Raw genomic sequence first — 25,802 nt, forward strand, 5'->3', positions numbered from 1 at the left:
AACAAGTTCCCCAGTTGATTCTTATGCTCAGTGAAGTTTGGGACCCTCTGCACTGCTGAATTGAGGGCGAGAAACACACCCTGTCTTCCCTGTGTCCCTCGCAGACCTGCTCCCAGGATTCCTTACAGAGTAGGGACAGATAAAACTTAGCCACTCGCCAGTTGTTGTTTTTTAACCTCGACTCAGAAAGGAACGTCTGTCTCTAATGAAAGAGGCATTTCCCATTTCCAGCAGAGCTGGCTGTTAATTATTGTATTTAATGTTCATTTGTGTATAGTGAGCCCTTGGGCAACCAGTGGGCTCAGTAACTTGCTTCTTAAAGAATTGTGCTTGAAGTGAAAAATACTTTAATCTATTTTAGAAACTTCTATGTGCCTCCCGCTCCCAATGTTTTATCATGAACATTTTCAGATCTTCAGAAAGTTAAAAAAAATTATATAGGGGATATCCATATACCCATCACCTAGATTCTACAGTGAACATTTTGCTGTATTTTGTTTATCGTATGTCCATCCACCTGAAACATATACTTTCTTCCCAATTTTTTTAATGTAGTAAAAGTACACATAGCATAAAATTTTCCATCCTAATCATTTTTATTGTATATATTATATTACATTATATTATGTTCTCTGCGTTGGATATTTATATTGTTTTCAAAATTTTGGGGGACTCTAAGTGAATGAAGCTTTATATATAAATCTATATGTACATCTCAGATTATATCTTTGGGATAAAATTGAAGACCTGGTCTTGATTCTTTACTGAATGAAAAAAGTCTATCCTCAAGACCTTTGCTGGTACCTTGTCCATTTTGTCTGTTTTAGTCCGTGAGCTGAATGTTTTTTCTTACCTGCTTCCTTGCCGACAGGTTGGTTAAAGTCACTTTGTATGGATCTCAGATAAAATTGTACAACATTGAGACTGCCGTGCCATCAGTATTGAAGCCTGATCTCATTGATGTGTAAGTATAGTTCTCCATCTGTGTGTTCTCAGAAAGACTCTGTCCTCTGGCCCCAGATAATTTTAGAGATGAAAAAGGAACTGTAGTGGCTGCCGTGAAAAGAAAAAAAACTCCTACCTCCAAACTTAGAAAGGGAGAAGTTTGTTTGATTATATCTGGGGCAGGTGTTGGTTGGAGTAAGTGGAATTCATCAGATGAGAGCTAGGAGCAGAGGGTATGTGGAGCAGGCATTTCAGGAGGAAAGAACAGCACAAACCAAGACACAGACATGCTATAGAGTCCCATGGTTAGGGAGGTGGTGAGCAGTTTCTGTGGTGAGAGTCGAGGCTGGATGGGCATTTTAGGATGAAGGTGTTTCACCTTGAATGCCATGAATCTTACCCTGTAGACCAGTGACTGAAACTGTAGGGTGCAGAAGAATTGCTTGAGGAACATATTCCCTCAGAGATTGTGGTACTAGCAGAATGGCATAAGGCTTGGGTATTTGCATATTGAATAAGAACCTCAAGTGATTTTGAAGCAGGATATCCAGGGACCACACTTTAAGAAACTTCAGAGATAGTGGGAAGCCATTAGGAAAGTGACATATAGAAGGGATAGAGGAATGGGGACTAGAGATGGGGCCATATCGCAGAGATCACACTGCCCAGAAGGCTTGCTCTAGAGCAAGAGTTGGCAAACTATGGCCTGTGCCAAATCAGCCCACTGAGCTTTTGTAAATGATGATTTATTGGAACACAGCCATGCCCATTCATTTACATATCATCTGTGGCTGCTTTTGCACTACAGTGGCAGAGTTGAATAGTTGAGACAGAGAGTGGATGGCCTGGCAAAGCTAAAATATTTATGCTTTAGTTTCTGCAGAATAAGTCTCTGACCCCTGTTCTAGAAATAATAGAGTCTTATTTACTGTGGTGGTTAAAGGTTTTTTGTTCTTTTTAAAAAAATATTGCTTTCCTTTTTAAAATTTAGAGAAAGCTTCTTCCAAGAAAGACACTCTAATTTCCTCATAAACACAATGTCTTGCACATTTTAGAGCTCCTCCTTTCACCCTTAAGGAGCTCTATAAATTTGGTAGGTTGACTGAAATTCTTAGATTCCCAAAGACAGACTTTGATGCCTTCCTCCTTATGTTTGGTACTTTATTTAATATAAAATACAAAATAACTGCCTGGTCACTATGAATTTCAAACTCCCAATATCTATATTTTCTTACCTTAATGTAATTAGTACTTAACTATTTTCTTATTTTCTTGTCTAACTTCTTATCTTGAAAAAGTTCAAACCTATAGATTAGGGCAAAAATAAATGAATACTCATATACTCTCAAGCTAGATTCATCAGTTATAAATATTTGCTGCTTTTTTCCCCGTGCTTTCTCTCTGTATATACATGTGCACACACATATGTTTTTTTGTGAACTGTTTGAAAATAAATTGCAGACATGTCACTGCATTTTTATATCCTTCAGCATGTATCTCCTAGGAACATTCTCCTATGTAACCATAATACCATTATCAACACTCAAGACTTTCATAGATACAGTTATGTCATCTCTTATTTTAAAGAGTATATGTATATATATTCCATATTCAGGTTTTCCCAGTTGACCCAGGAATGTCATTTTTACAGATGTATCTATAGATATATATTTTGTGGATCCAAGTTATAACTAATTGTGAAACACACGGTATGTTTATCTCCTGTAATCTAGAGCCAGCTCCCCAAATTATGTGTGTTTGGGAGGGGTAAGGTGGAGAGAGAGAAAGAGAAAGTGACTTTTCGGAGATCTGGACCTTAATTTTTTTTTTTTAAGAGAATCTTAAAAATCTGTATTTGTCTAGTTGTTTTTCTCTGTATTACACTGAAGTTAAACATTTTTAGCAAGAATACTACACAGGTTGATGATATGTCCTTCTTGCATCATATCGAGGCACTTGGGGTCAGTTTGCTCTGTAAATTCTAAATTTGCCCTATGTATTCTAAAATATACTCTCCACTAATGGGAACCAGAGCTCCTTGGAGAAATGCTCCAAGTCTGGTGCAGGTTGATCCTGAAGAATCGTGAGTCAGTAAAGAACGTTGGCAACATACGAAAAGGACCCAGAGGCTAGCTTGAAAGGAATTTTCCTGGTCAAACTTGACAATTTGATCCTTAAAATGAGTTACAGTATATTAAATATAAAGAATCCATGCATCCATATGATTAAAAAAAAAAAAGATCTGGGAGGGAAAGCTCTTTTTACAGAGGAATACTTAGCTAATAAACAGAAAAAGAAAGAGAAAATTTTCACCAGTTTGCAACCACGAAGACAAGAATGATTTACGCAGGATCCTCAACAGGTGTTTGTTGGGAACGGCATGTTTACATAGTCTCAAAGTTACCACTCCACGGATTACTTGGTAATTTTTTCAGGAAAGGGAGAAATTACCCACTTAGGTTTTTAGAAGGTCTGGTGTTTGTAAGCTCTGAGACAGCTGCTTCACTTTGTTTAAGGTTTATTATTTATTATCTTTGAATTATGAGCTTTTATATATTTTGTTAATGTCTGTGGTACTGTACAAAATTGGCAGAAACCAAACATAGTCTTCGCTACTTCGTCTCTAGCCAGATAATTTGCATGGTGTGATGGAAGCTTAAACTTGAGAGTCTCTTATCAAAGCTTATTTCTGAAGCTGTAATTCCTGGTAGTTTTCTACATCTTCACCTGTATTTATGGGTGTAAAATGTTTACTAGTTCCCAAGTCAATACATTATCACTTAAGGTCTTTGTTTTTTGGTTTTTTTTTTTTAATATTTACCATTCTCTCAGGTGAACTCACTGTTTGTCACAGAAAGATTGAATGAGATCTGATAGGCAACTGCTTTCTGTATTCCAGGCAATGGTGGCATATTTAGATGATGAGTTTTAACTTTTAGGTTCTATTCAAGCAAGTAAATGGTTTCCATGCTTTCACGTGTGACCTAGAATAGGAAATGTGATGGATGGAATTCTTACCTCCTGTGGAAACAAGTTTAGTACTAATATATTTTGACCATAACCTTTAAAATTGCGTCTCCTCTCCTTTCGCAGGCATGCTCAGTCCCTGGCTGCTCTGCAGGCTTACTCTCACTGGTTAGCGCAGTACTGCAGCGAGGCTCACCGGCAGAACACGCAGCAGTTTGTTACGCTCATCTCCACCACCATGGATGCAGTCACACCTCTGATCAGCACCAAGGTCTTGAAACAGCGAAGGCTACACCTTTTATATAACTCTGTGTCTGTCTTTCTGTTCACATACCCACTTTATTATAAAATTCAAATATAGTATTAGGTCGAATTCTTACTGCTGTGATAGAACTGTGTGTCATTTCATGTTCCTCTTTATATATAAATGTGAACTCTAATTTTTTTCAGTTCTCTAAGTCCCACATGAATAATGCTCATTGTGAAGAAGTAAAATATTGTTCAAATGTACAGACTAAAAAAGTTATAATACTCTTTAATCCCTTCCTCCAGAACATTTTCCTTTCCAAGATGAACACTGTTGGCAGTTCACTGTATATTCTTCAGACTTTTTTCTGTGCTTACACATATAAGTAAAAATTTGCAGATAGCTGGAAATGTATCTTCTTTTGCTTAACAATATGCCTCAGAGACCTTTCTATATGTAGAGCAGCTTTAGTTTTTCAAATTGTCCAGTGCTATTCTGTAGTGGGGGTGTATGATAATTTTTCTATTGATGGAAATTAAACCCTTGTATGTACATCCTTGTAGGATGGATTCCTGGAAGTGTAATTGCTGGGTCAAAGGTTATAGTCATGTAAAATTTGATAGATTTTATTAAGTTGTCCTCCAAGAAGACCACCAATTTATATTACTAAAGCATATGGAAGGATGTTTTTCTTTTCTTTTCGTAGTTTTAATCATACGTAGCATTTTGTACCACTATTAACAGAACAGTGTATTGTTTCCCATAAATTTTTGGTGTGTTTGTAATTTATAAATGAGTTATGATATCCTGAGAGGGGGTGTTTCAAACTTTATCCATTGATGGGCTTTTAAGTTGCTTCCATTTGATAAAAAGTCGTTACAAATAATTCTGAAATGTGTGTACTCGTGACTGTAGCTTTATCCTTTTAGGTAATTTTCTTAGAATAAGTGGGATTATAAGGTTAAAGGTTAGGGATATTTTATGGTTCTAGGAAATTATGGTAATTTTTTTTCCTAAATAATTCTACATGCCACTGACTCTTTGGTGTGCTGTTTTCACTAGTCTTGCCAGTGTTAGTTTTTGTCTACAAAGAGTTTTCTCTTTTGCTAATAGAATGGTACTTGAACCAAGGTTTTGATTGTCATGTTGAGGTGAAGGACGTGTAGGGTCTGATTGGGTACAGAAAGGGGGGGTGGAGAGAGAGGAGCAAGTTTGGTTTGGTTGGAGCAAGAGGAGTGAGATGAACAATACCAAATTGTTTGAATGATGTGCCAAGGAGTTTGTCATGTGATTTAAGAGCTGATAGGGAGCCAGTGTAGATTCTTGAGCTAAAGAGTGACTGAGTTCGAAGATGCGAGTGACTAAGAGCCAGAGGAGCTGGAGATAGTAATCCTGATTTGAGGGCAGGGGTTATGGGTGTGGCAAAGAAGAGGATGCCTAGTTGCTGGGCATCATCCAAGGAAAACTTTGAGACAGAGCTTAGGTGGTATAATTTGGCATCTGAGAACCACATTTAGCTGCTTCTAATACTAGTCTCACAGGGAATGTAGTGTGAGCTGACATGCCCTCTTCCCTCTCCAGGTCCAAGACAAGCTGTTGTTATCCGCGTGCCACTTACTAGTCTCACTGGCCACCACAGTGCGACCTGTCTTTCTGATCAGCATCCCCGCAGTACAGAAACTATTCAACAGAATCACCGATGCCTCTGCCCAGCGACTTGTCGATAAGGTGAGGCCCCAGGGCTACACAGAGCCATGTGGCTCAGACTCAGGGAAGCTGAGGAAGAAGAGTCTGGCTTTTTTTTTTTTTTTTTTTTTTTGGCCCTCAGAGCTTACAGGCCGTGCCAGCGTAGATGGACATTGTACATGTGTGGCACTGATGCAGCCTCAGTGCTCTCTTGTTGTCACTCCCCAGCACAGTCAGTGTGCTGATTCAGACATAAAAAGTTCCTCCCAGTAGGCACCGAGGTGGTGCTGCTTTGAGAACTGGGAGTTTGGTATTATGAGCATCCTCTCTGCATTCTTTTTGGTTTAAAACAGTCTGCTTTTGTTGTTATATGTTTATTTTCTTAAGGTTGAGACACTCCAGACAAATATACTCTGCTAAAATCCTCCAGGAAGCTTAGGCTAGAAGTTTAAAAACAATAAAACGGGTGGGGTCAGAAGGGAGTTAAAGCGGTTACTCTTGAGCACCTGGGACATGAATGTATTGCTTCTAACCTGGCGCTGAGAGATTTTCTTAACAGCCCTGTTCTGAGTAGCTTCTTGGAGGGTGTCTGAAGCCAGCAGCTGAGGGACAAGTTAGATCCAGCCTCTGTGATTGCTCCCTCTGTAATGCTTCCAGCACCAGATTAGAGGGGAAGCGACAGCAGTAAGAATGATTATTGAGGCTGGCCCTGGGATGTGATGGACCCAGACTTAGTATTACTGCCTCAGTTTCTCTTTTCCCCTGGATGCCTGAATTGGACCAAAGTCCCAGGCCTGGATTGTAAGGAAGGAGCCTGAGCTCAGTGTGTGTGGTAGGTGCCCAAGGTGGTGTCAAGCACAGCTGCTCTGTGTCCACATTGCTCTTAAACCTCTGATGGATGCCTTGGGGTCTCTTCCAGGCCCAGGTGTTGGTGTGCCGTGCCCTCTCTAACATCTTGCTGCTTCCATGGCCAAACCTCCCAGAGAATGAGCAGCAGTGGCCCGTGCGCTCCATCAACCATGCCAGCCTCATCTCTGCACTCTCCCGAGATTATCGCAACCTGAAACCCAATGCTGTCGCCCCACAGAGGAAGATGCCACTGGATGACAGTAAGTGACCCCTCAGCAGGGGCAGCCTCAGGGGATAAGTAGGGCAGGCATTGTTCTTTCGTGGCAGATGGGGCTTGCCTCTGGGGCTCATGGGTGAATCATCTGTCCACAGTCACACAGCTGCTAAGCAGAAGAGTCAGACTCGGGGGTAGAAACCTGCTCATTCGTGGAATTCAGTGAACACATCAGCTGGGCCTATTTCCTGAATGCAGGAGGTCCCTTCTCTTACTTAAAATGTCAAAAATAAGAAAAATACCCATTTGAAGGCACTACTGATGGTGCCTTCCATGGATAAAAATCCTACAGTGATTATCAATCCATTTCAGATACGTGTATAAGCAGTCAAAGCAGTTCACTTCTACACACTGGGAAACAGGAATTTAAGAACTATCTTTTAAAACTGTTTTTAACCTTTCTCCAAATACAGATATTTTAGAGGCTTTGAAAGAGCTTAGTATCTTCACAAATGACACTTCAAATCTGATTATATTAAAGGAGGAAAAAAAGAATCAAGAGAGCACAATAGTTCAAGTAGAAGGCATCAGATTTTTCTGAAAAATCTTCCTAAAATAGCAAATATTACAGAAATATTTTGAAAATACAAGTCTATTTTCACAAAAAGAAAATAACAGAACATTATCAGATGATGTCATTTATAGAATTCAACAAAAATGCGTTGTAAAATGTTAGAAATACTAATAAATACTCAACATTTTTTAAAAAAACATTACTTTTATGATCAGGAATATTAACATATGCTCATTGTACAAAAATATTAGAATAGTATACAGAAGGAAAATGAAACAAATCTCACCATTTTTAGTATTTTAGAAAGTAACCCATTATTTTAACTATCTTGTTGTCCACCTTAATAATATAATAGACAATTATTTTACCAGCAAAAGCTAGTTTATTCGGGAATAGCCAGAGGAATTGCACTTTGGGATATGAGACCCATGGCAGAGGATAGGCAAATCCAAAGAATAAGAAAGGGGAACTTGCTTTTATAGGGTAAAGGGGGGGGAGTTGGGAGGAGCTGTAATAACCAGAGTTCTCTGGAGAAACCTGGGAGTTCAGAGTATGAAGGCTTCTCATTGTTTGGCTCCTACAGTCTCTGATTGGCTGGGCTGTCTTCCGGTGGAAGAGTAGTTTTCTTCCTCCTCCTGGATAAAGTAGGCAACACCTTCCTGTTTGTAGTAGTTGACAATACACGGTGGGGGATGGGAGCTCCCCCTGCAGGCCTGTCCTGACTCTTAGCTGAGGTTCTGTTCCCCACTGTCTTCCTTTTTCTATTTGTAAATATATTTTATAGTTATATAGTTGCATAAGAATGGCTGTCTTAATGAGGACATTCTGTGTGCTAGGCTTTTGCCTTGGTGATCTTAACATCCTCGTCAAATCTCTGGCTATGCCAGCATCAGCCTTCAGAGTCTAGTATTTGATCCTTGTTCTAAGTGTTCTGCATTCAGTAATTCATCTAATTCTAACATCAGCTTTATGAGATAGGTACTGTTAAATATCCTCATTTTATCCCTGAGGAAACTGAGGTATGGGAAGATCAAGTAACCTGCTCAGGGGTTACATATAGCTATTGTGGAATCATGTTTTATAAAGTTTAATGGTGTTTTCTCACTTTATCTTACATGTACTTACATCAGGCAGCATAGGCTAGGTTATGCTATAGTAGTAGCAAACAGTCCCCAAGGCTTAGTGGCTTTTATTTCTTGCTCATACTACATATCCAGTGTGGGTCAGGGGCTTGGGGAGGTCCTGCTTACTCTAGTCACTCAAGGCTCCATTGCAGTATGCACTTACACTGGGCAAGCAATGTGGTGAACTGTGGAGTGGTTCTTAGAAGTTCTTGCCTAGAAGTGACGCTTGTCATTTCCACTCACATTTCATTGGCCAGAGTGAATGGTTATATGGCCATGGCTTGACTGCAGAGCAGGTAGGAATTGTGATGCCACCATATGCTGGAAATACTTGCTGCATAGCATTAATAGTTTCCACAGTGAGCATAATGAAAAACATGGTTAACACTTGTTGAGTGTTTACTGTGTGCCAGGCGCTGGGCTGAGAACTTTATATACATTATTTAATTTAGTCTTCCCTATAGCCCTGTGAGGTGTGTCTTACTATCCTTATTCTACAAGTAATGAAATGAAGGCCTGGAAAGTTTTTCCTATCTCAACTTTATACTTTGCAAAAATGTCCAGACCTACAGAATAGTTGAAAGATTAAGAAAATGAGCAACTGTTTATCTTTCACCAGGATTCACCAGTTGTTAATATTTCGCCACACTTGTGTTCTTCTCGACCTCACACACGCTTTTTTCTTTTTAACTGAGCCATTTAAAGGAAGTTGCTGACATCAGCACTTTATCCCTGAATACTTAATTAACCTTTATCTTTGAGAACAAGATATTCTCTTATATAACCAGAACACCATTAATGCAACCAACCAAGCTGTGGGACATTGTTATAGTAATGTCATTTAACAAGTAGACCATGTTTAAATTTTCCCCAGTTGTTATCAAAATGTGCTTTTTGCTTTTTAAAAATCCAAGATACTTTCAAGGATCATGAGTTACATTTGGTTGTCACATCTCTTTAATCTCTTTTAATGTAAAAAAAATTCCTTTTTTTTTTTTTTTTACTATTTTTTTTTTTAATGACGTTGACTTTTTTTTTTTAATGACATTGACATTTTTAGCGTCCAGGCCTATTTTCTTATAAAATACCCCATAATCTTGTTCTGTCTGATCGTCTCTAGCAGTCATTGGTGATGTTTGTGGGATCACCAGCTTTAGGCAGCGGCTGCCAATCTCTCCGTCATAAAGGTTGCTGGCCCCCCCCCCCCCCCCCCCCCCGCCCAGGCTCAGCAGGTGTAAATTGCTCCAGATCGTAGAGGAAGTAGTAGCGTCAGGAATGGTTCTGAAAAGTTTCAGATCCCCTGCTCTTCACCACATTGCCCTTTCTTCTTGAAAGCATTGTTTTTAATGGCTTTATAACATCCTATCCTGTGGAAGTACCACAATTTACATACCCATTCTCTTATTACTACATATTAGTTTTTCAGTTTCACATATTAGTGCTTTTAGTTTTCCATTTTTCTGAATAAATCTTGGCTCTTGTTTAAGGTTTTGTTTGTTTTTTTGGTCTGTTTTTTGTTTTATTTTTTAATGGAAGTACTAGGGATTGAACCCAGGACCTCGTGCATGCCAAGCACATGCTCTACCACTGAGCTATACCCTCCACCCCCAGTTTTTGTTTGAATTTCCTTTATACATCAGAGGTCAGACTTGGGTCTCTTGACTCTGTTTTCTTTTCCCCCTGAGCTGTTTTCCCTGTGCCTCGTGTGTTCTTGGGGGAAGGGTCTGGCCAGTGCAGTTTCCTGGTTTGGTGAGTGTCCCTGTGCTGGTAGTGTTGAGAGAGCTGCTCCTTCAGGAGAACAGGTGCCTTTCCTTCACTTTCCAACATCCCCATGACCCACCTTCAGTGGCCAGGCTTGTTGTGCCATGTTTTCTTCATGCCCAGTCCTCTGAGTGCGTGATGAGGAAACTGAGACTCAGAATAAGCAGTGTCAGGAGTCAAACCTGATTCCACCTCCCTCCAAAGCATGTAACCTGTCTGCTGTCTCCTTCCCTGGGAGCTGCTGCTGCTGCCTGCACAGAGGCTGGTGAGCCCTGGGAGCCAGAGCCACCCAGAGAGCTGCCAGGTGGAGGCTGGCTCTCAGCCCAGCCTGGTTCCACTGCTGGAGCTCTGCCGGGGTTGAGTCGCCAGGCTCAGGCGGAGCCCCAGGGGGCTTCTTGAGGCAGCTGGTGGGAAGAGGAACCCTTTCCCTCCAGAACCAAGGAATGTTGACAGCTTTCCTGTGCTGGTCTTCTTATATGCCAGGTGCTTTGCTGGAATCATTCTGAACCCTGTCTCTAATCCTCATGGCAACCCTGCAGGGGTGGGGGCTGTTGACCAACCCTGGTGTACTGACAAGAAACATGCCCCTGGTATATAGCCGTGTTGACCATGTGCAGTTCATACGCAGGCTCCTCTGATCTGGGCTCTCACTGTGTCCTCTGAGATCCTGCTTGTTTGCTAGCTCCTGCCTCTGTTTTCCCTCTGTGCTGTCTGGAGTCATCCACGAGCTCTTACATGGGGTATAGTTATATGTATTTATTGCCAATGTCATATAATATAATGCAGAATAATAATAAAAATTATATATTTTTTTAGGCCATAGGCCCAGTAGGCCAAGGATTAATCAGGTAGTTTATTCCTTACAGCAGTGGTAGATGTGCACAGCGGGTGTGGTGTGGATGGCCAGAGCCTTGCCTGGAATTGAAGGAGGGTGTTTGATCCACATGTGCCCATTCTTGCCTGTGGTAATTACCACGTGACACTTACTCTCACTGGTCTGCTCACCGTCTTACAGTCTGAAGTCTGAGACACCTCCAATGAGGGACATTTCATCTTCTCTGTGCATTTGTTTCAGGTGGATAGAGGCAGAATACAGGCAAAAACTGAGCAGGCTGGCTCACAGGCAACTGGCATCCTGGTAGGAAAGGGGGAACAAAAAAGAAAGAAATGGATATAGAAAGAGGGATACAGAGAGAGCCTTTGATAACTCAGTCAAGAGAGACTGAAAAAAAAAAGAGACTGAGTTCCTTCCCGATTTCTGTGTGATTGTCCTCTGAATACCTTTGCAGATTTCTCCCCTTCCCTGTGTTCCCTCTTAACTCTGCTTTATCCTCAGACAAGTCATAACGTGCAACTTAATCTTGGTTTGCAGCCAAAGTGATTATCCACCAGACACTTAGTGTCTTAGAAGATATCGTGGAGAATATCTCTGGGGAATCCACCAAGTCCCGACAGATCTGCTACCAGTCCCTGCAGGAATCCGTTCAGGTCTCCCTGGCCCTCTTTCCAGCTTTTATCCATCAGTCAGGTAGGAGCTGGTCGCAGGCCTCACTCCTGGGTGGTGCTGACAAGGACCAGAGTAACTGCTTAGCTCTGTAGAGCATGCCGAGTTTGTCGGCAGAGCAGGCCTTGCTGGTGAAGGCAGAGGGCTGTGACATCCTGTGACACTGGGTCACTTGGGAACATAAATGGATGACAGAAATAGGAGCATTATGTAGGAGCGGACAAAGAACTTTTTCTGATGAGTTCTACTTATTTTATGGCAAGGTGGGGTTTGCTGAGATGCTTCCCCTTGCCACACTCTGTCACTGTCACTGAGAGAGGCTCTTGCTAGGTCCCTGTGCTTGTGTCGCCTGGCTCTCATGAGAGCATTTACAGTAGTCTTGTCAGTCTTATGAGAGAAATATCGGGAGCTTCTCCATTAACAAATATTCACTGATTGCCTCTTGTGAACAATCAGAGTGTGCTGCTCAGGCCAGGACATACTGTACAAGATGATCGTTCAGGTCTGGAAGTGGAGCCACATTAAATGTAGACAATATTTTCTGCAGTTAATCCATTTAATGGCCCAGGGCCATGCAGTCTGAGTGCCCCCTCGTTATCCACTTTCAGCCACTTAACCCCTGACCCAGCTGCAGGGATTATTGGTCATAGAAATGACCGAAGCCCTCAGGTGCTGACCCAATTCAGTTGTTGCATCAGTGAGCACAAAATGACCCATCTGCAGTGAGAATTCTGCATGTGTCTGGATGCTGGGCAGTGAGGGTGGCTTCAAGATGACCTTCATTTCCTATCATGAGCTATCAGGCAGAGTTCACTGTATCAGAGCTGTTTTCTTAGCATGTTCTTAATTTTCTACTTTCCATCATTGGCTCTGATGGTGTTGGGGATGTGTCTTCCAGCAGGAAGCCTTGGAGAGGATAGTGCAGATTGCAGAAGGAAGACCATCAAGCCCAGGGCTTCTGTTTATCCCTGAGTGTGTGCCTCTCATCGTTTGCTTTGTCCCTTTATTTAGATGTGACTGATGAGATGCTGAGCTTCTTCCTTACTCTATTTCGAGGCCTTAGAGTACAGATGGGCGTGCCTTTCACTGAACAGATCATACAGACTTTCCTCAATATGTTTACCAGGTAACTGCAGACCTGCTGTCCTTGGTTTTTGGACACCACTTAGAGACTTGTTGGGACCTGGCTACAAAGCATGGGACTTTTTGCTCCTTTTCTTCACTTGTCACAAGTATTGGTTTTCATGCTGGTCCCCAGAGAAACATTTCTTTGTGCTTTCTCTTGTCTGCAGAGAACAGTTGGCCGAGAGCATCCTCCACGAAGGCAGTACTGGCTGCCGGGTGGTTGAGAAGTTCCTGAAGATCCTGCAGGTGGTGGTCCAGGAACCTGGCCAGGTGTTCAAGCCCTTTCTCCCCAGCATCATCTCCCTGTGCATGGAGCAGGTGTATCCCATCATCGCAGAGGTATGAGGGGCTGGGGTGGTTCCCTGTGCTGCCTCCTGACTGCAACTGAGGAAGGAATGAAATGTTGAGGAAAATGTGTTCTAAAGCTAATTTCTTAGTTATTTTATTTTTCTTGTAAAGTAATTTTTCTTGCAAGAACAAATGCCATTAGCTTGGTACAGTTTTTTTGTTTTCGTTTTTTTTTAATATGTGTTGAGTTACTTAGAAACTAGTGTAGTGTAAGCATAGCAGGTTAATGTCACAAGTTTGGTTGGTAAGGAAAATCAGTCTCCCATGGCAAACAATTTATAACTTAAGGTGAGTATGTGGTTTTCTCCAGCAAACACTGTTTTAATAACAAATGTTAATAATAACAACAATACTTTATAATACTTTCCTATTAAGAACTTTCATGATCTCAAGGGTACAAAACAAGTTCTTGGAACCATTCAGAGCTTTCATTGTTAGAAAGCTCTTTGTCCTTCTTTGAAAACAGACACCTAGCATGACAAAATCCAAAATAAGTATAAATGTATATTTAGTTTAAGTTTTCTATAATAGGTAAATAAGTGCCAGCCTTTCTTACTGCTCAAATTCAGGCTTAGGTAAGTCTGGTTGCTTTGCCTCATTAAACACACCTGCGCCCTCTGAGGATTCCTGCCATGGAAGCTGGTGCCCTCTGGTCTTAACTTAATTTTAATCAAGGCCGAGTTAAAAAGATCTGGGCCTTATAATTTTGAATTCTGCCGAGACAGCTTGAGTAATGTGACCTGCCATGCTCTTGAGTGACGTGGAGGTTTTTGGATAAACTAGAAAATACTGCCTAGCCTGCCTCCCTCTCCTCTCGTCCTCCTGCCAGTGAAAGAGGAGACAGGCTCAGAGAGCTGCCTCCACCTGGAGGTCCTCTAATGCTGCTTTCAGTGGTTTCTTAGTGCTCTTTAGTCTCCTTTTCTGTAGCGAGCAGAGCCACTTTGAAGTCTTATTTGTCTTTATCCTTATCCTTATGTTGGCATAAGACCAACAGGTGAGCTGGGACAGCATTTTTTAATCCTGGAAAAGGAACAGCACAACCAGGATGTGACAGTTCAAACCAGCTGCTTTTGAAATAGGAAATCCATATTCCTAATTGTTCTTCCATTTAGTAGCCTTTTTTCCTAGCTTAAAAAGCTGAGTGCCTCCATCAGAAACAGGGCCCCTTGGCACCCACCCAGGCGTCCTGTGTCAGCCGGGGCCCTGTCTCTGCCGGGGTACTCCTTGTTGGAACTGCTGGCCCACAGGGGCTCAGGAGGATGAGAGCGTGGGTGGGGAGCTGACACGCTGCTTACTGTTACCAGGCCTCTCTCAGACCCCTTTGTTACCTGGGCCCAGGCTATGAGTGACTCCCTCACGTAGGAAGGGAAGGTTTGAGGGTCTGTGTGTGTCTCCACAGCGCCCCTCCCCTGATGTGAAGGCTGAGCTGTTTGAGCTCCTTTTTCGGACGCTCCATCACAACTGGAGGTATTTCTTCAAGTCCACTGTCCTGGCCAGTGTCCAGAGGGGGATTGCTGAGGAGCAGATGGAGAATGAGCCCCAGTTCAGTGCCATCATGCAGGTAACGTGGAAGAGCTGGTGAGGCTGCCATTTGATCCAAGATCAGACAGGCCCTCCTGGACACCACCTGGGTCCGTTGGCTGACTGTCTCTTTGTTTGCTCCCTGGCATACAGTCCCACTTCCTCAAACGTGGTCACTGCAACAAGTTCTGTTTTTGAAGCCTTGTGGTTTTGGGTCTGAAGCTCGTCTCTGCCTCTTAGTACCTGTGAAGTTAGTTAACTTCTTGGAGCCTTAGGTCTCTCCATCTGTCTGGTAGGGATAACACTGCCTATTTCCTGGTTTGCGGAGTTAAATGAGGGCACACACAACATTCCCGGCACAGGGAGTGCTGGGTAGATGTCCGTTCCCTTGGCCTTGCAGCAGTGTTCCCACGTGTAAGGAGACTGCCTGCCTCGGGATCCCCTGGGGCCCTGCTTAGCTGCACGCTGACTGAGTGGACTCTCCTGGGGAGGGGCCAGTCAGCTGCATTTTTTAAAAATAATTGAAGTATACTCGACCTACAACACTATGTTAGCTGATCTGCATTTTTGAAAGAGAACCCTGACTTGCCCCATGTTGGGAGAAGCACTGCCTTGTGGTTCAGTGCTCCCTTTTAGATCCTGTTACACCCTAGAGAGTGAGTTCTCTGGGGGCTGAGCACATGCTGTGGAAGACAGGGGCGGCCTCCCCCTGCCAGGGTGGCTGGCCGGTCAGCGACCGCTTTCAGGCACTCTCCTTGTTCTGCACTCAGTTGTATAACCTTATTATTCTGAGCCTCAGTTGGAGTAGAGCGTTTTTCTGTTTGTTTGGTTTTTTTTGTTTTTTTTTTTCCAGTGCGAGCTTTTCCTCACGGGGAAGCCAGAGGGATTCTACCACTCCTCCCTTCAGCTCCCCGCCAACTCGCACGCACTCCCTGTGCGGAGATTCCTCTCTGGAAGAGCAGATGTTCCACCCCTGGTCTCTGCGGTTGTTTCCCTGTACTTTCATCTCCGACGCCCCATTGCGGGCTTGGGTTTGGAGTATTCAGTGCTTGCCCCTCTCGCCCTCGTACCTCCCTCTTAAACTCTGTCCTTGTGTAAGACTTTTTTGGTAGACTGATGCCTGATCCTCTGTTCAGGACTGTAATAGCCACTCTGGGAAACAGCTTCACGTTTGGCAGTTAATTTATAAAGTTAAAACGTATAGTTACTATGTGATCTAGCGTCCCGCCTCTAAATATTTTACTGAAGGTGAATGAAAACATATATTCCCACAACCTGTACACAGATGTTTATAGTGGCTTCTTTCATAAAAATTGCTAAAAGCTGGAAGCAATCCAAATATCCATCAGCTGGTGAGTAGATAGACTGTGGCAGGTGCTACCCAGCAGTCAAAAGGAACACGTTCCCACGCACACACAGCATAGATGACTTCCGTGTGTGCTGTGCTAGGTGAAGGAAGCCAGACCTGGAGGGCTGCTTGCTACAGGATTCCATGCTGTTATATGATGCATGTTCTAGAAAAGGCACATCTAGAGGAACAGAGAATGAGCAGTGGTTGCCTGGGGCAGGGGGAGAGTACTGACGACAAAGGGAGCTTGAGGGAACTTTTGGGGAGAGGGAGACGTTCTGTGTCTTAATTGTCATGGTGGGTAGGTGACTCTGTGGTCAGAATCACACAGTGGTGAGCCTCAAAAGGGTGAATATTACTCTGTCACACTTTGATAAACCAACTTTAAAAAATAAATAAAACCATTGGGCACTCTTCACTGCAGCAGGGATTACATGATCCCCTTACATGCAGTTGAGGAGCCCAAGGACAGAATGGCAAGGGGTCACCGGCTTCTAGGGAGTGTCCTGCACACCAGTGGGTGTGCGTGTCACTGGCCCTCCCTACTCCTCCACTGTCACTTTCTGTCAGAGCAGGGCTCTTTGTGTTTTAGGGGGCAAAGGGGTATTTCTTTCTGCCCTTGAACTAGTAACTTCCACAGCCCAGAAACAGCAAAGCAGTTTAAAAATTTGCTCTCACTTAACCTCAAGGTAGAGGCAGCCAGTTGGGAAGGAGCCTTCAAGGATTTGTGGTTTATAAGACCTGGGATGCCAAGGAGAGGATGGGCAAGTGGTTGGCATTGGGTTGAGGGGAGGAGGGCAGCCTTTGGTGCCTGCCAAGATGGCTGAGGTATTTGACTAGGGGTGTTAGCCTCTTCCTTTAAAGACAGATCCTGTTTGGGTGGATGGGTAGAGTTTTATTACAGAAGGTGTAAGATGAAACCAAACAAGAAATGAGGCCCAAGGGGGAGGACTTAGGAGCTAAGACTATCCGGAGCGTTCCACAGATCTGAGGGGACAGGCCAGGAGAATGAGGCAGCAGAAGCCCTCGCCCTGCATCCAGGGAGCTGGCTGCAGAGTGTTGGTTCCTAGGGCGTAGGTAGTGCCCTAGAAGGGCTGGGTCTGAGGGTGTTTAAATGCTGCTTATAAAATGGTGGTCTTATTTCCTAGGCTTTCGGACAGTCCTTTCTGCAGCCTGATATCCACCTATTTAAACAAAATCTGTTTTACTTAGAGACTCTCAACACCAAGCAGAAGCTCTACCACAAGGTAAGTGCCCCTCCTCTTAGAAATCGGTTTCTTCATCAGAGGTGTCCCAGGCCGGGCTGAGTCCCACCCTTCTCAGGTCAGCGCTGCAGAGCATGACGGGAGCCCTCCCGGCCGTCACTCACCCTGGTCTCTGTCTGTCTGCAGAAGATCTTCCGGACCACCATGCTGTTTCAGTTTGTGAACGTGCTGCTCCAGGTCCTGGTTCACAAGTCCCACGACCTTCTGCAGGAGGAGATTGGTATCGCCATTTACAACATGGCCTCTGTGGACTTTGATGGCTTCTTTGCAGCCTTCCTCCCAGAGTTCCTGACCAGCTGTGACGGTGTGGATGCCAACCAGAAAAATGTGTTGGGGCGGAACTTCAAGATGGATCGGGTGAGGAGAGAGAGAGAGGCCAGGCTGAAGTGAAGGCAGGCGTGGGCTCTCCAGCCAGCGCCTGTTCGGTGAGGTGGGGGCAGGCTGCCTTGTGCGTGGTTGTGCCCCTGGTAGTGGTGGCTCCACTGTAGCTCGTGCGGCTCCCGGATGACTCGGTGCTGTGGCTGGCTTGAGGGGTACATGCTCTCCCCCAGCGGTGGCTTCTGCAGCACGTATGTTCTTCGTTGCAGCCACTGGTACTCAGGTCCAGCCCCAGCTGTCCATCTGATTAGTCTCAGCTTCTTTGTACTCACTATGCCCTGTTGAGCACACCTCCGACTGGGGCCCAGCTGTTGTGTCCTCATTGGTTGTGAATCAGTTACAGCCGAACTTGCAGACAGGCTGAGAAAGAAGATTGATGCTTGGAACTGCATCTCTGGGTCCCCAGGGTTGGAGGTGGGGCCCTGGACTCTTTCCAGATGCCAGGCTCTGCAGGGGCTGACCTGCTGCCGGGTCCTGGGAGGAGCCCTCACAACACACACGCTCTTGCCCCCAGCAGTCCACCCGGGGAAGATGAGGTGGGGCTGTCCCGCCCGTGCAGCCCCTTGGGTGGGAACTGGGCTGGTGAGGTCTCTAGATGCGCACAAAGCCGTCGTTACTAGTATGTCTGGGTCTAGTGGTACCCAGCTTCTCCTGTCCCAGGGTTCTGATTCCTCACCTGCCCTCCTCCTTCCTATGTCAGCTGTTAAGTCTCTGCTTCTCACCTGAGAGGCTCTTCCCGGAACTTCTCCTGTAGAATAATTTTTGTCTTTCACCACCTCACACTTGATACAGTGACATCTTCTCTTTCTCCCACATCCTCTTGGTGTTGCTGACCCTACTCCTGCACACGAGCAGCCTGTCCACGGTTCCACTTCAGTGTTCAGGGTTGCATGTTGCTCTGGCTGGAGCAAACTCTACTTACTCCTTGCAGGTCTCACCTGTTAAATGTGCCAGGAGAGTTCTTTCTCAGACTCAGCTCCTGTCTTCCTTTGACTTGGAGTCTTTCTCTCCTTGGGATCGATCTTGTTTTTTCCTGAGCTTGACGTTCACGTCAGCTACTTGGGTATTTTGTCATCTTTGTCCTGGAGGCCAAATCCTAATATTTAATGATCAGTTTCTGATTACATCAGTATCAGTCAACTTCTCCTCCTCCCTCTTCCTCCTCCTCCTTTTTTTTCAGTCAACTTCTTGATTTAAAGTGATTTCCACATCTAGGTATGCATCAGAGCTCCTGGGGTGCTTATTAAAAATGCATAAATATACTCCTGTATTCGATTCAGGGAACTCGAATTTGGCATTTGGGAGCCACTGATTAGGAAAACATCCCTTGGTTTGTTTTCTTGAGGATGAAATAAGTAAAGGAATCAGCACCTTCACTCATTCATCCCCTGTGTATCTGAAGTTGGCTGCCTCTCCGGCCTTGCGCCAGGTGTCCAGAGCTCCCTGCTCCCTGCCTTCAAGGAGTCTTGCTGGAGAGACAGGCAACAGCGCCCTCTGTGGACCACACTGAGCCAAGCACCTTGTGTGCTTTCCAACAGCTTTCTCAAGTGTCGGTCCTGTTAACCCCATTTCACAGATGAGCCCAGGCTCAGAAAGGTTAGCAGTTAGTTGGCAGTTACAGAACTTGGGACTGATAGAGCCGGGAAGCAGGCTCCAGAGCCTGCATGCACCGTCCACAAATACGGTGAGCTTACAGAGCTTGGAGCAGAGGCGCCAGCCTAGCCCACTGGGGCCAGGAAATAGGTGTCCGAATGGCCTTTTTGGAGCGGGCAGGCTTTGAGCTGAAGTTTGAAGCGGAGGAGAGGTTGGCCAGGTACCTGGAGCCCTAGGTGGAAAAGGTGCTGCAGACGTGGCTGGGCTGGCCGTGGTGGGGGGAGGCGTGTGCTGGCAGCCACACCGGTGCTCACGGGCGACACCAGGCTGGATCCCCTCCCTTCCTGTCTGTGTGACCTGCGGCAAGTCTCTTCATCTCTCCGAGCTTCCCTTTCTTTACCTTTAAAATGGTGGTACTGATGAGCCTGCATCACAAGCTGGTGTGAGGATTAAATGAGTTTGTACCTGAATTGCTTGGGACGGGGCCTGGCACGTGGTGGGCTCTCGGGGAGCATTAGCTGTTGCTCCTTCTCCCACCGTGCCTTTACTGACACATGGGGAAAGAGTGAGTAGAAGTTTCGAGTTTTGTAAAATGCAGATCTCCAGGGTGCGCTGTGGGGTAGAAGTGGCTGGGGGGTGGGGGTGATTTGGGGTGTCGTGTGGGGCTGGGCTGCAGCTGTGCCCCTGCCTTCCAGGACCTGCCCTCGTTCACCCAGAATGTGCACAGGCTGGTCAACGACCTGCGTTACTACAGACTCTGCAACGACAGCCTGCCCCCCGGCACCGTGAAGCTCTAGGCACAGCCTGCTCACCGCCCGAGGGACGCCAGCTCCCGCCACTGCGCCACCTGCACCTGCTGCCACCGGTGTCTCCCAGCCGGGCCAAAGCAGCGTGGCCTGCCCCCGCCCTCCTCCATGCCCCTCTCCTGCCACCTGCCCAGCAGAGCTGGCGCCAGGGTGTCTCAGCACTGGTTGGAGTGCCCGGGGCATTTGGAGCAGGCAGGGGTCATGCAGCCAGGTACCAGGGAGGCACCGGGAAGCCCCGTGGGGTGGTCTCTGCCGATCATGCGTGTGTCAGTCATGAGGCCGAAATGCCAAGGACAGCTGTGACGGTGCCACCTTCTCACCATTCCACCTCCCCACCCCTCCCCGGCCCAGCCGGCTCAGGAGAGGCATGATGTTGGAACTGTTTGGCACTTCTGTCAAGCCTCTCCCCCCCTTCCCCCCTCAATTGCCTTGAAGTCTCTGCTCTTTGTCGGAGATTTGCAGACTCGTGGGGTTTTTTTGTTTTTTGGGTTTTTTTGTTTTTGTTTTCTCATCATTCCATTGTGATACCAAGAAACTAAGAAGCTTAATGAAAAAATAAAATGCTTATGTTGTTGTTATATAAATGCTGGTTAGGGAGGTTTTTTCCCACTCACAGCTTCCTCCAGGGCCAGCATCCAAGTGAAGGGGACCCTCCTAGTGGGGAGCAGCGCAGTGAGGGGGAGGCCTGTGCCCTGGAAGAGCCTGCCAGGGGAGGACTGACTTGGGTGGTGTCTGGTGACGTCCCGTCCTCTTCTAGATAATGTCTTTCACCCTGAGAAGATGCAGGGTCCCGTTTCTTCTGTTCAGGGAGGGTGGGGACTTGGTCTTAACTGACAGTTGGCCTAGTGGTGGAGGTGGGTGTGGAACCAGGTGGTATCCGCCCTCCTGCTCCTCAAAACGTGGGCTCCTACTCCTCCCCCTCCCAGAGAATGGACCCCTCGATGGACCAGCGTCTCGCCTGAGGATGGCCGGGAGGTGGAGTTCTCTTGATGAAGATTATCTGAGAGTGGTGGTTGGAGAGGGGAGGGGAGATGGTGTAGCCAGCTGGGGGAGTAGGTGGGACTCAGGGTTCACTGGTTTGGCCTTGGTCAGCTGTTCATGTGTGGAAATGGACTTGTCCTCGAAGTTTCTGGGAAAATGGATCAGCAGCTCCTCCTGCTTTAGGTGTCACAGGGACTGGACAGACGGGACTGGGTAGCTTCTAATGAATACCATGCCAGGAGGTTCGCTCACCTGAAAATGAGGGTAAGGTTGTGTTCTCTGAAGGAGAGGATGGCCATTAGCTAGATCGGGGGAGGAAGAGAGTTGGGGGCCGAGGGCTTCTACTTCTGAGATCATTCTGTACAAGAATCACTGGGTGGGAATGGGGATCTGGGCTGGGTCTGAGCAACATGTGAGGTGGGGTGTGTGTGCGCACAGCCCTTGCTCCGTATCAGTCACAGCCTCCCAGCTGCAGCTAGCCTCACTAAAGAGTTCATAGAGGAGGGAATTGAAACTTCAGTCGCTCTTCTATAGAAGGGAATTAACATCCAATTATTCTCGGGCTGTAAATACCGCCTCACCTGCCTGCTAGGGAAGGCCAGGAGCACTCTCAATGCCTGAGATTATGAAAGGGCTTTTTGAGTGCCTAGAGGTGGAGTGGGTGAGGGGATGGGTTTTGTCACCTGTGAATCCTACCCTTGGACAGAACACAGGCAGGACTTGGGATGATAGGGGAAAGGCCTTGAGGACTAAGGTGGGCTGGGATGGAGGATTTTTCTCAAAGACTGATGGGCACAGCCCCAGCTGTATGGACTGTGTTGAGCTCTCAGTCCTTGGTGGTGGGCATAAAGAGGCTGGGTGACCTGCAGGAAGGGTCCCACCCCTGGGATGGAGTCAGACAGATTTCTGATTCGATTCCTCTTGACTGCAGTGCCCCATGTAGGGGCTGGCACAGAGCAGGCCTCAAAGAAGCATGGCTGGAATTGGATGAGTTCTCAGGCCCTTGGCAAATCCAGAAACAGCCCTTACATGCTGAGGACGGGGATACGGGAAGGCTAGAGATGGACCAGAGGGAGACTTTAGGTCAGTCTCAGCTGGGGACAGATAATGGCTGGGAAGTTTTTCAGCCACCTTCGTGTGCAAGGAAGCTGTCCTAGCTCCATTCTGGTCCCCATGTCCGGCTTCCTCCCTAGGTTATATCATTTGCATCCTGCAAAGAAAGGCGCGGCCAGTGGCTTTGGGAAGGAAGGGATCTGGTGAAACATTTATCTTCAATTTATCTACGATTTCCAGTATTTTCCTCCACTGCCTACCATTGGCCTCATGCAATGGAGGATTGACTTTTTTAACAGCTCTTTTTTTTCTTCGACTATAAAATGTAGAAGAATATGTGGAAAATGCAGAAAACTGGCGGGGGGGGGGGGCCAGGGGGAGCTAATCCCAGTTCCCAGAGAAAACCAATTAATATTTTGGTGAATTTTCTTTCCAGATTTCCCTATATGTGTGGAAATATATATGGTTTTCCATTTCCTTTTTTTTTTCTTTACACACTGAGTTTCAGTTTTTGTAGTCTTTCAAAAATGTACCTAACATGACCATTTTTCTCATTATGTAATTCTGTGAAAACATGATTTTTAACAGCAGATGGTATTCTATCATATGGCTGTACCGTGGTTTGTTTATAATTTTTCTTATTACAAATGAGGCTGCAGTGAGCATCCTTCTACATAAATCTTGGTGCTCGTCTGATTATTTCCATAGGTCCAGTTCCTGTACGTGAAATTGCTGGGTCACATATTTTTGAGGCTTGTGATATCACTGGGGCCCAATTTCTATTCAGAAGAAGGATAAAAGTTAGAGACTTCAGAGCTGCAAAATGCCTGAGCTGTAAGTCTCCGCTGGGACCATTTGACCAAATCAGCCCCTAGTTTTGTGGGTCCCCAGAACTCTGAGCCCCAGGACCTCTTGGCTGGTTGGTGGCGGCCTAACACTTCTGAGGAGCATCATTGTCCCAGACTGACCCCCCTGCAGGGTGGCTGGGACTGGGGAAAGGAGAGAGCTTATAGTTCTAGTTGGTTCCTTGAGCCTTGACAGGAACCGTGATTGATGGTGGCTCAGCAGTTTACCCAAGTTACTGAGTGCCTCTGTAAGCCAGAGACTGGCCTGCGAGTGAAGGATTTGGAGATTAATAAGACACAGCCTGTGTCTGCAAGGAGTTCACAGACCAGTGAGGAGGCAGGCAGGCAGACCTTTGCAGAACCTAGGTGCTAAGTACCGTGATGGGGGTTAGGAGTCCAGCAAATGGACACAGGGTTGTAGAGGGAACTAGGGGAGGGCCGAGAGAAGGGGAGCCTTCACTGCTGGTGATGATCATCTGAGCAGGTCCCTGAAGGATGGGGAGGAGCTCGCCCGTGGGCAAGTGGTGTAGAGAGGGTGAAGACACAGGCGTGACGGCGTCTTAAGGCTGGCATGCTGACTGGAGACATTTGAAGATTGCCGTGAAGCTTGGGTGGAGAAATGGGTAAGTGACACCATTAGCAGTAATTCTGGGACAACAGGTGTGAGCTGGGACTTCAGTTCTCCCAAATCCTGGAAGGGAAACTGCCCCTGTGAGGCTTGTGTCATGGAAGACAGGTGACCCCTGGTGTCCTTCCTTCTAGATTCACACGCAGCAGCCTGGCTCCTGCAGAGGGATTGGCTCTGAGCTGGTCCCAAGCACTGAGACAAACAGATGACAGGCAATGTCATATTCGTCCTAGCAAGCATTTTGACTAATTTGGGTCACCTCCCCACCAGCTCTTGGGGGAAAGCTGGGGTCTTCCCTGACCCTCTGGACCTTAGCTGGCTGTCGTCCTCCAGGTCCTCCTCTCCTCGGAAGCTCTCATGCACACCCCTTGACCGTGAGGCTTCCTTACTGGCCCCATGGCACCTGTGTCCCCCACCAGAATGAGATCTCCTGGAAGACGGGGGCGTCTGTGTCCCCAGCACTCAGTGTAGGACCGGGCCTGGCCTGCAGCAGGTGCCCCCAATATTGAGTGTGAGAATTTTCCAGATCTATCCAAGTGGGTTTTTCCCTGGGGTCACACTGAGGTCTCTTGTCTGATTTTTAACATAATGAAGCCACATCCTTCATGTCTGCTCAACACGCCTGGCCTTACTTTCAGGGCTCCTTGGGGAAAAGCACTCGAGTAAACGGCTCTCCAATGTAGGGTTTCTTTAGCTCAGGGATTCCCTTTTCTGCTCTTCCCTGTCTGCATCATTTGGAAACATCTTTTAAAAGCCATGTTAATTGATTGGCTCAGGCCCTTGATGGGGTGGTCGGTTTCACCGCAGACATGGGATATATGGCCTCCTGGGTCTAAGCCGAGAGTCTTGTATGGTGCCAGCTGGGAGGGGCAAGAGTGGCAGAAAATCAATTATTTAAACACATTCAGCAGCTCCACAGGGCTGACATAGGTGGGCAGTTTGGCAACTGGTATATTCTCCTTTTAATAATAAACTTTAAAAAGTGGCACACGGAGGGCAGCCTGATTGCTCTGTGTGCGGAATCACCATCAAGAGATTTTGGAGGCATAATTTTTTGGCATTTGGGCAGCTGCGGATCACTGGTCCTGGCACCCCTACTTATAAGTCTGAGATAAAAGGGCAGTGTTTGCAAAAAAAAAAACAAAAAAAAAACCACCAAAAAACACTTTGCTTTTTGTCTCTTTATGGTACAAATAATACATGTCTCTTTCTGATAAACAAAAGGAAGAAACTAAAAATCTCAAATCATTTAATGACTCAGGTGGGCTTCCAGACCTTTCTCTGCTTATGCACATACACCCACCCACTCACCTCTCAGGGTGAATCAGACGATGTTACATGTATGGCAGGGCTCTGCCCTCTTCAGCCTCTCCGCATGTACACAACTTTCGGTGGGTCACAGACCCCCAGAGACCCCAGTCAACCATGACTGGGGCCAGTGAGGCCCCTTGAACGTTGTGGAACGTAACCTGTGTCCTCATCTCTCAGGCCCACAATAGTGTATGAAATTAGGCTGTGGCCTGAGTCCAGAGACTCATCCAAACTGGCCTGGAGGTGCAGCTCCTTCCAGAAAAGCCAGGACAGTTACTGCTGTCATTAAGCCCTGAGGAAGGCTTAATACCCACTTGGTCTGAGGTCAGGAGGCTGCGACCAGCCCATGCCCCCGCCCCCCGGCTCTCCCTGCCCAAGGCCATGACTTCCGGATTCCCCCAGAGTCGCAGCGACCTTGCTTCCAGCCTCTGAAGGGCACTGGAGTAGAAGTGATTCAGACTCCGGCGAAGGATGTGCCCAGCATCTCAATCTTTTCCCCCTGCTGAGCCCGCCTGGGCCGGGGCCAGGAGCCCTGAGGAAACTAGGGGCTTTCGTCACATTCCTGATCTGCACTGTGGCGTTTCCAAAACCGGTTCCCACCTCCTCCGCTGCAGGAGGAGACAAGCCACCACTGCCTTCCAGGAGCCTGCCTTCTTCAGTCACCCACACCACCCCCTTAAGATTCCCCTGATTTCAGAGCAAATGCTTACAGATGAGTTGATTGAGACT

The 25,802-nt window shown here is 46.2% G+C and overlaps 1 protein-coding gene and 2 non-coding genes across 4 annotated transcripts in view; 2 read left to right on the top strand and 1 right to left on the bottom strand.

The window, feature by feature from the left end:
* XPO6 (exportin 6) overlaps positions 1–20,839 on the top strand; it is a 96,366-nt gene extending 75,527 nt beyond the window's left edge. For both annotated transcript variants that reach the window (XM_074346151.1, XM_074346152.1), the window contains exons 14-24: positions 872–964; positions 4,039–4,183; positions 5,741–5,887; positions 6,765–6,954; positions 11,740–11,895; positions 12,883–12,997; positions 13,164–13,335; positions 14,744–14,905; positions 17,362–17,460; positions 17,605–17,835; positions 20,145–20,839. In XM_074346151.1, the coding sequence (XP_074202252.1) occupies positions 872–964; positions 4,039–4,183; positions 5,741–5,887; positions 6,765–6,954; positions 11,740–11,895; positions 12,883–12,997; positions 13,164–13,335; positions 14,744–14,905; positions 17,362–17,460; positions 17,605–17,835; positions 20,145–20,246 (1,612 nt within the window). In that variant the 3' untranslated portion in view covers positions 20,247–20,839. The remainder of the gene's footprint in view (positions 1–871; positions 965–4,038; positions 4,184–5,740; positions 5,888–6,764; positions 6,955–11,739; positions 11,896–12,882; positions 12,998–13,163; positions 13,336–14,743; positions 14,906–17,361; positions 17,461–17,604; positions 17,836–20,144) is intronic.
* TRNAA-GGC (transfer RNA alanine (anticodon GGC)) lies at positions 10,137–10,209 on the bottom strand. Its single transcript has one exon. It is a non-coding gene; the product is annotated as a tRNA-Ala (tRNA).
* A 3,900-nt stretch (positions 20,840–24,739) lies between the features above and the next one.
* Positions 24,740–24,858, top strand: LOC123618579 (U11 spliceosomal RNA). Its single transcript, XR_006727038.1, has one exon. It is a non-coding gene; the product is annotated as a U11 spliceosomal RNA (small nuclear RNA).
* The last annotated feature ends 944 nt before the right edge of the window (positions 24,859–25,802 follow it).

This window comes from Camelus bactrianus, chromosome 18 (genome assembly GCF_048773025.1).
Source record: "Camelus bactrianus isolate YW-2024 breed Bactrian camel chromosome 18, ASM4877302v1, whole genome shotgun sequence".
Taxonomy (NCBI): domain Eukaryota; kingdom Metazoa; phylum Chordata; class Mammalia; order Artiodactyla; family Camelidae; genus Camelus; species Camelus bactrianus.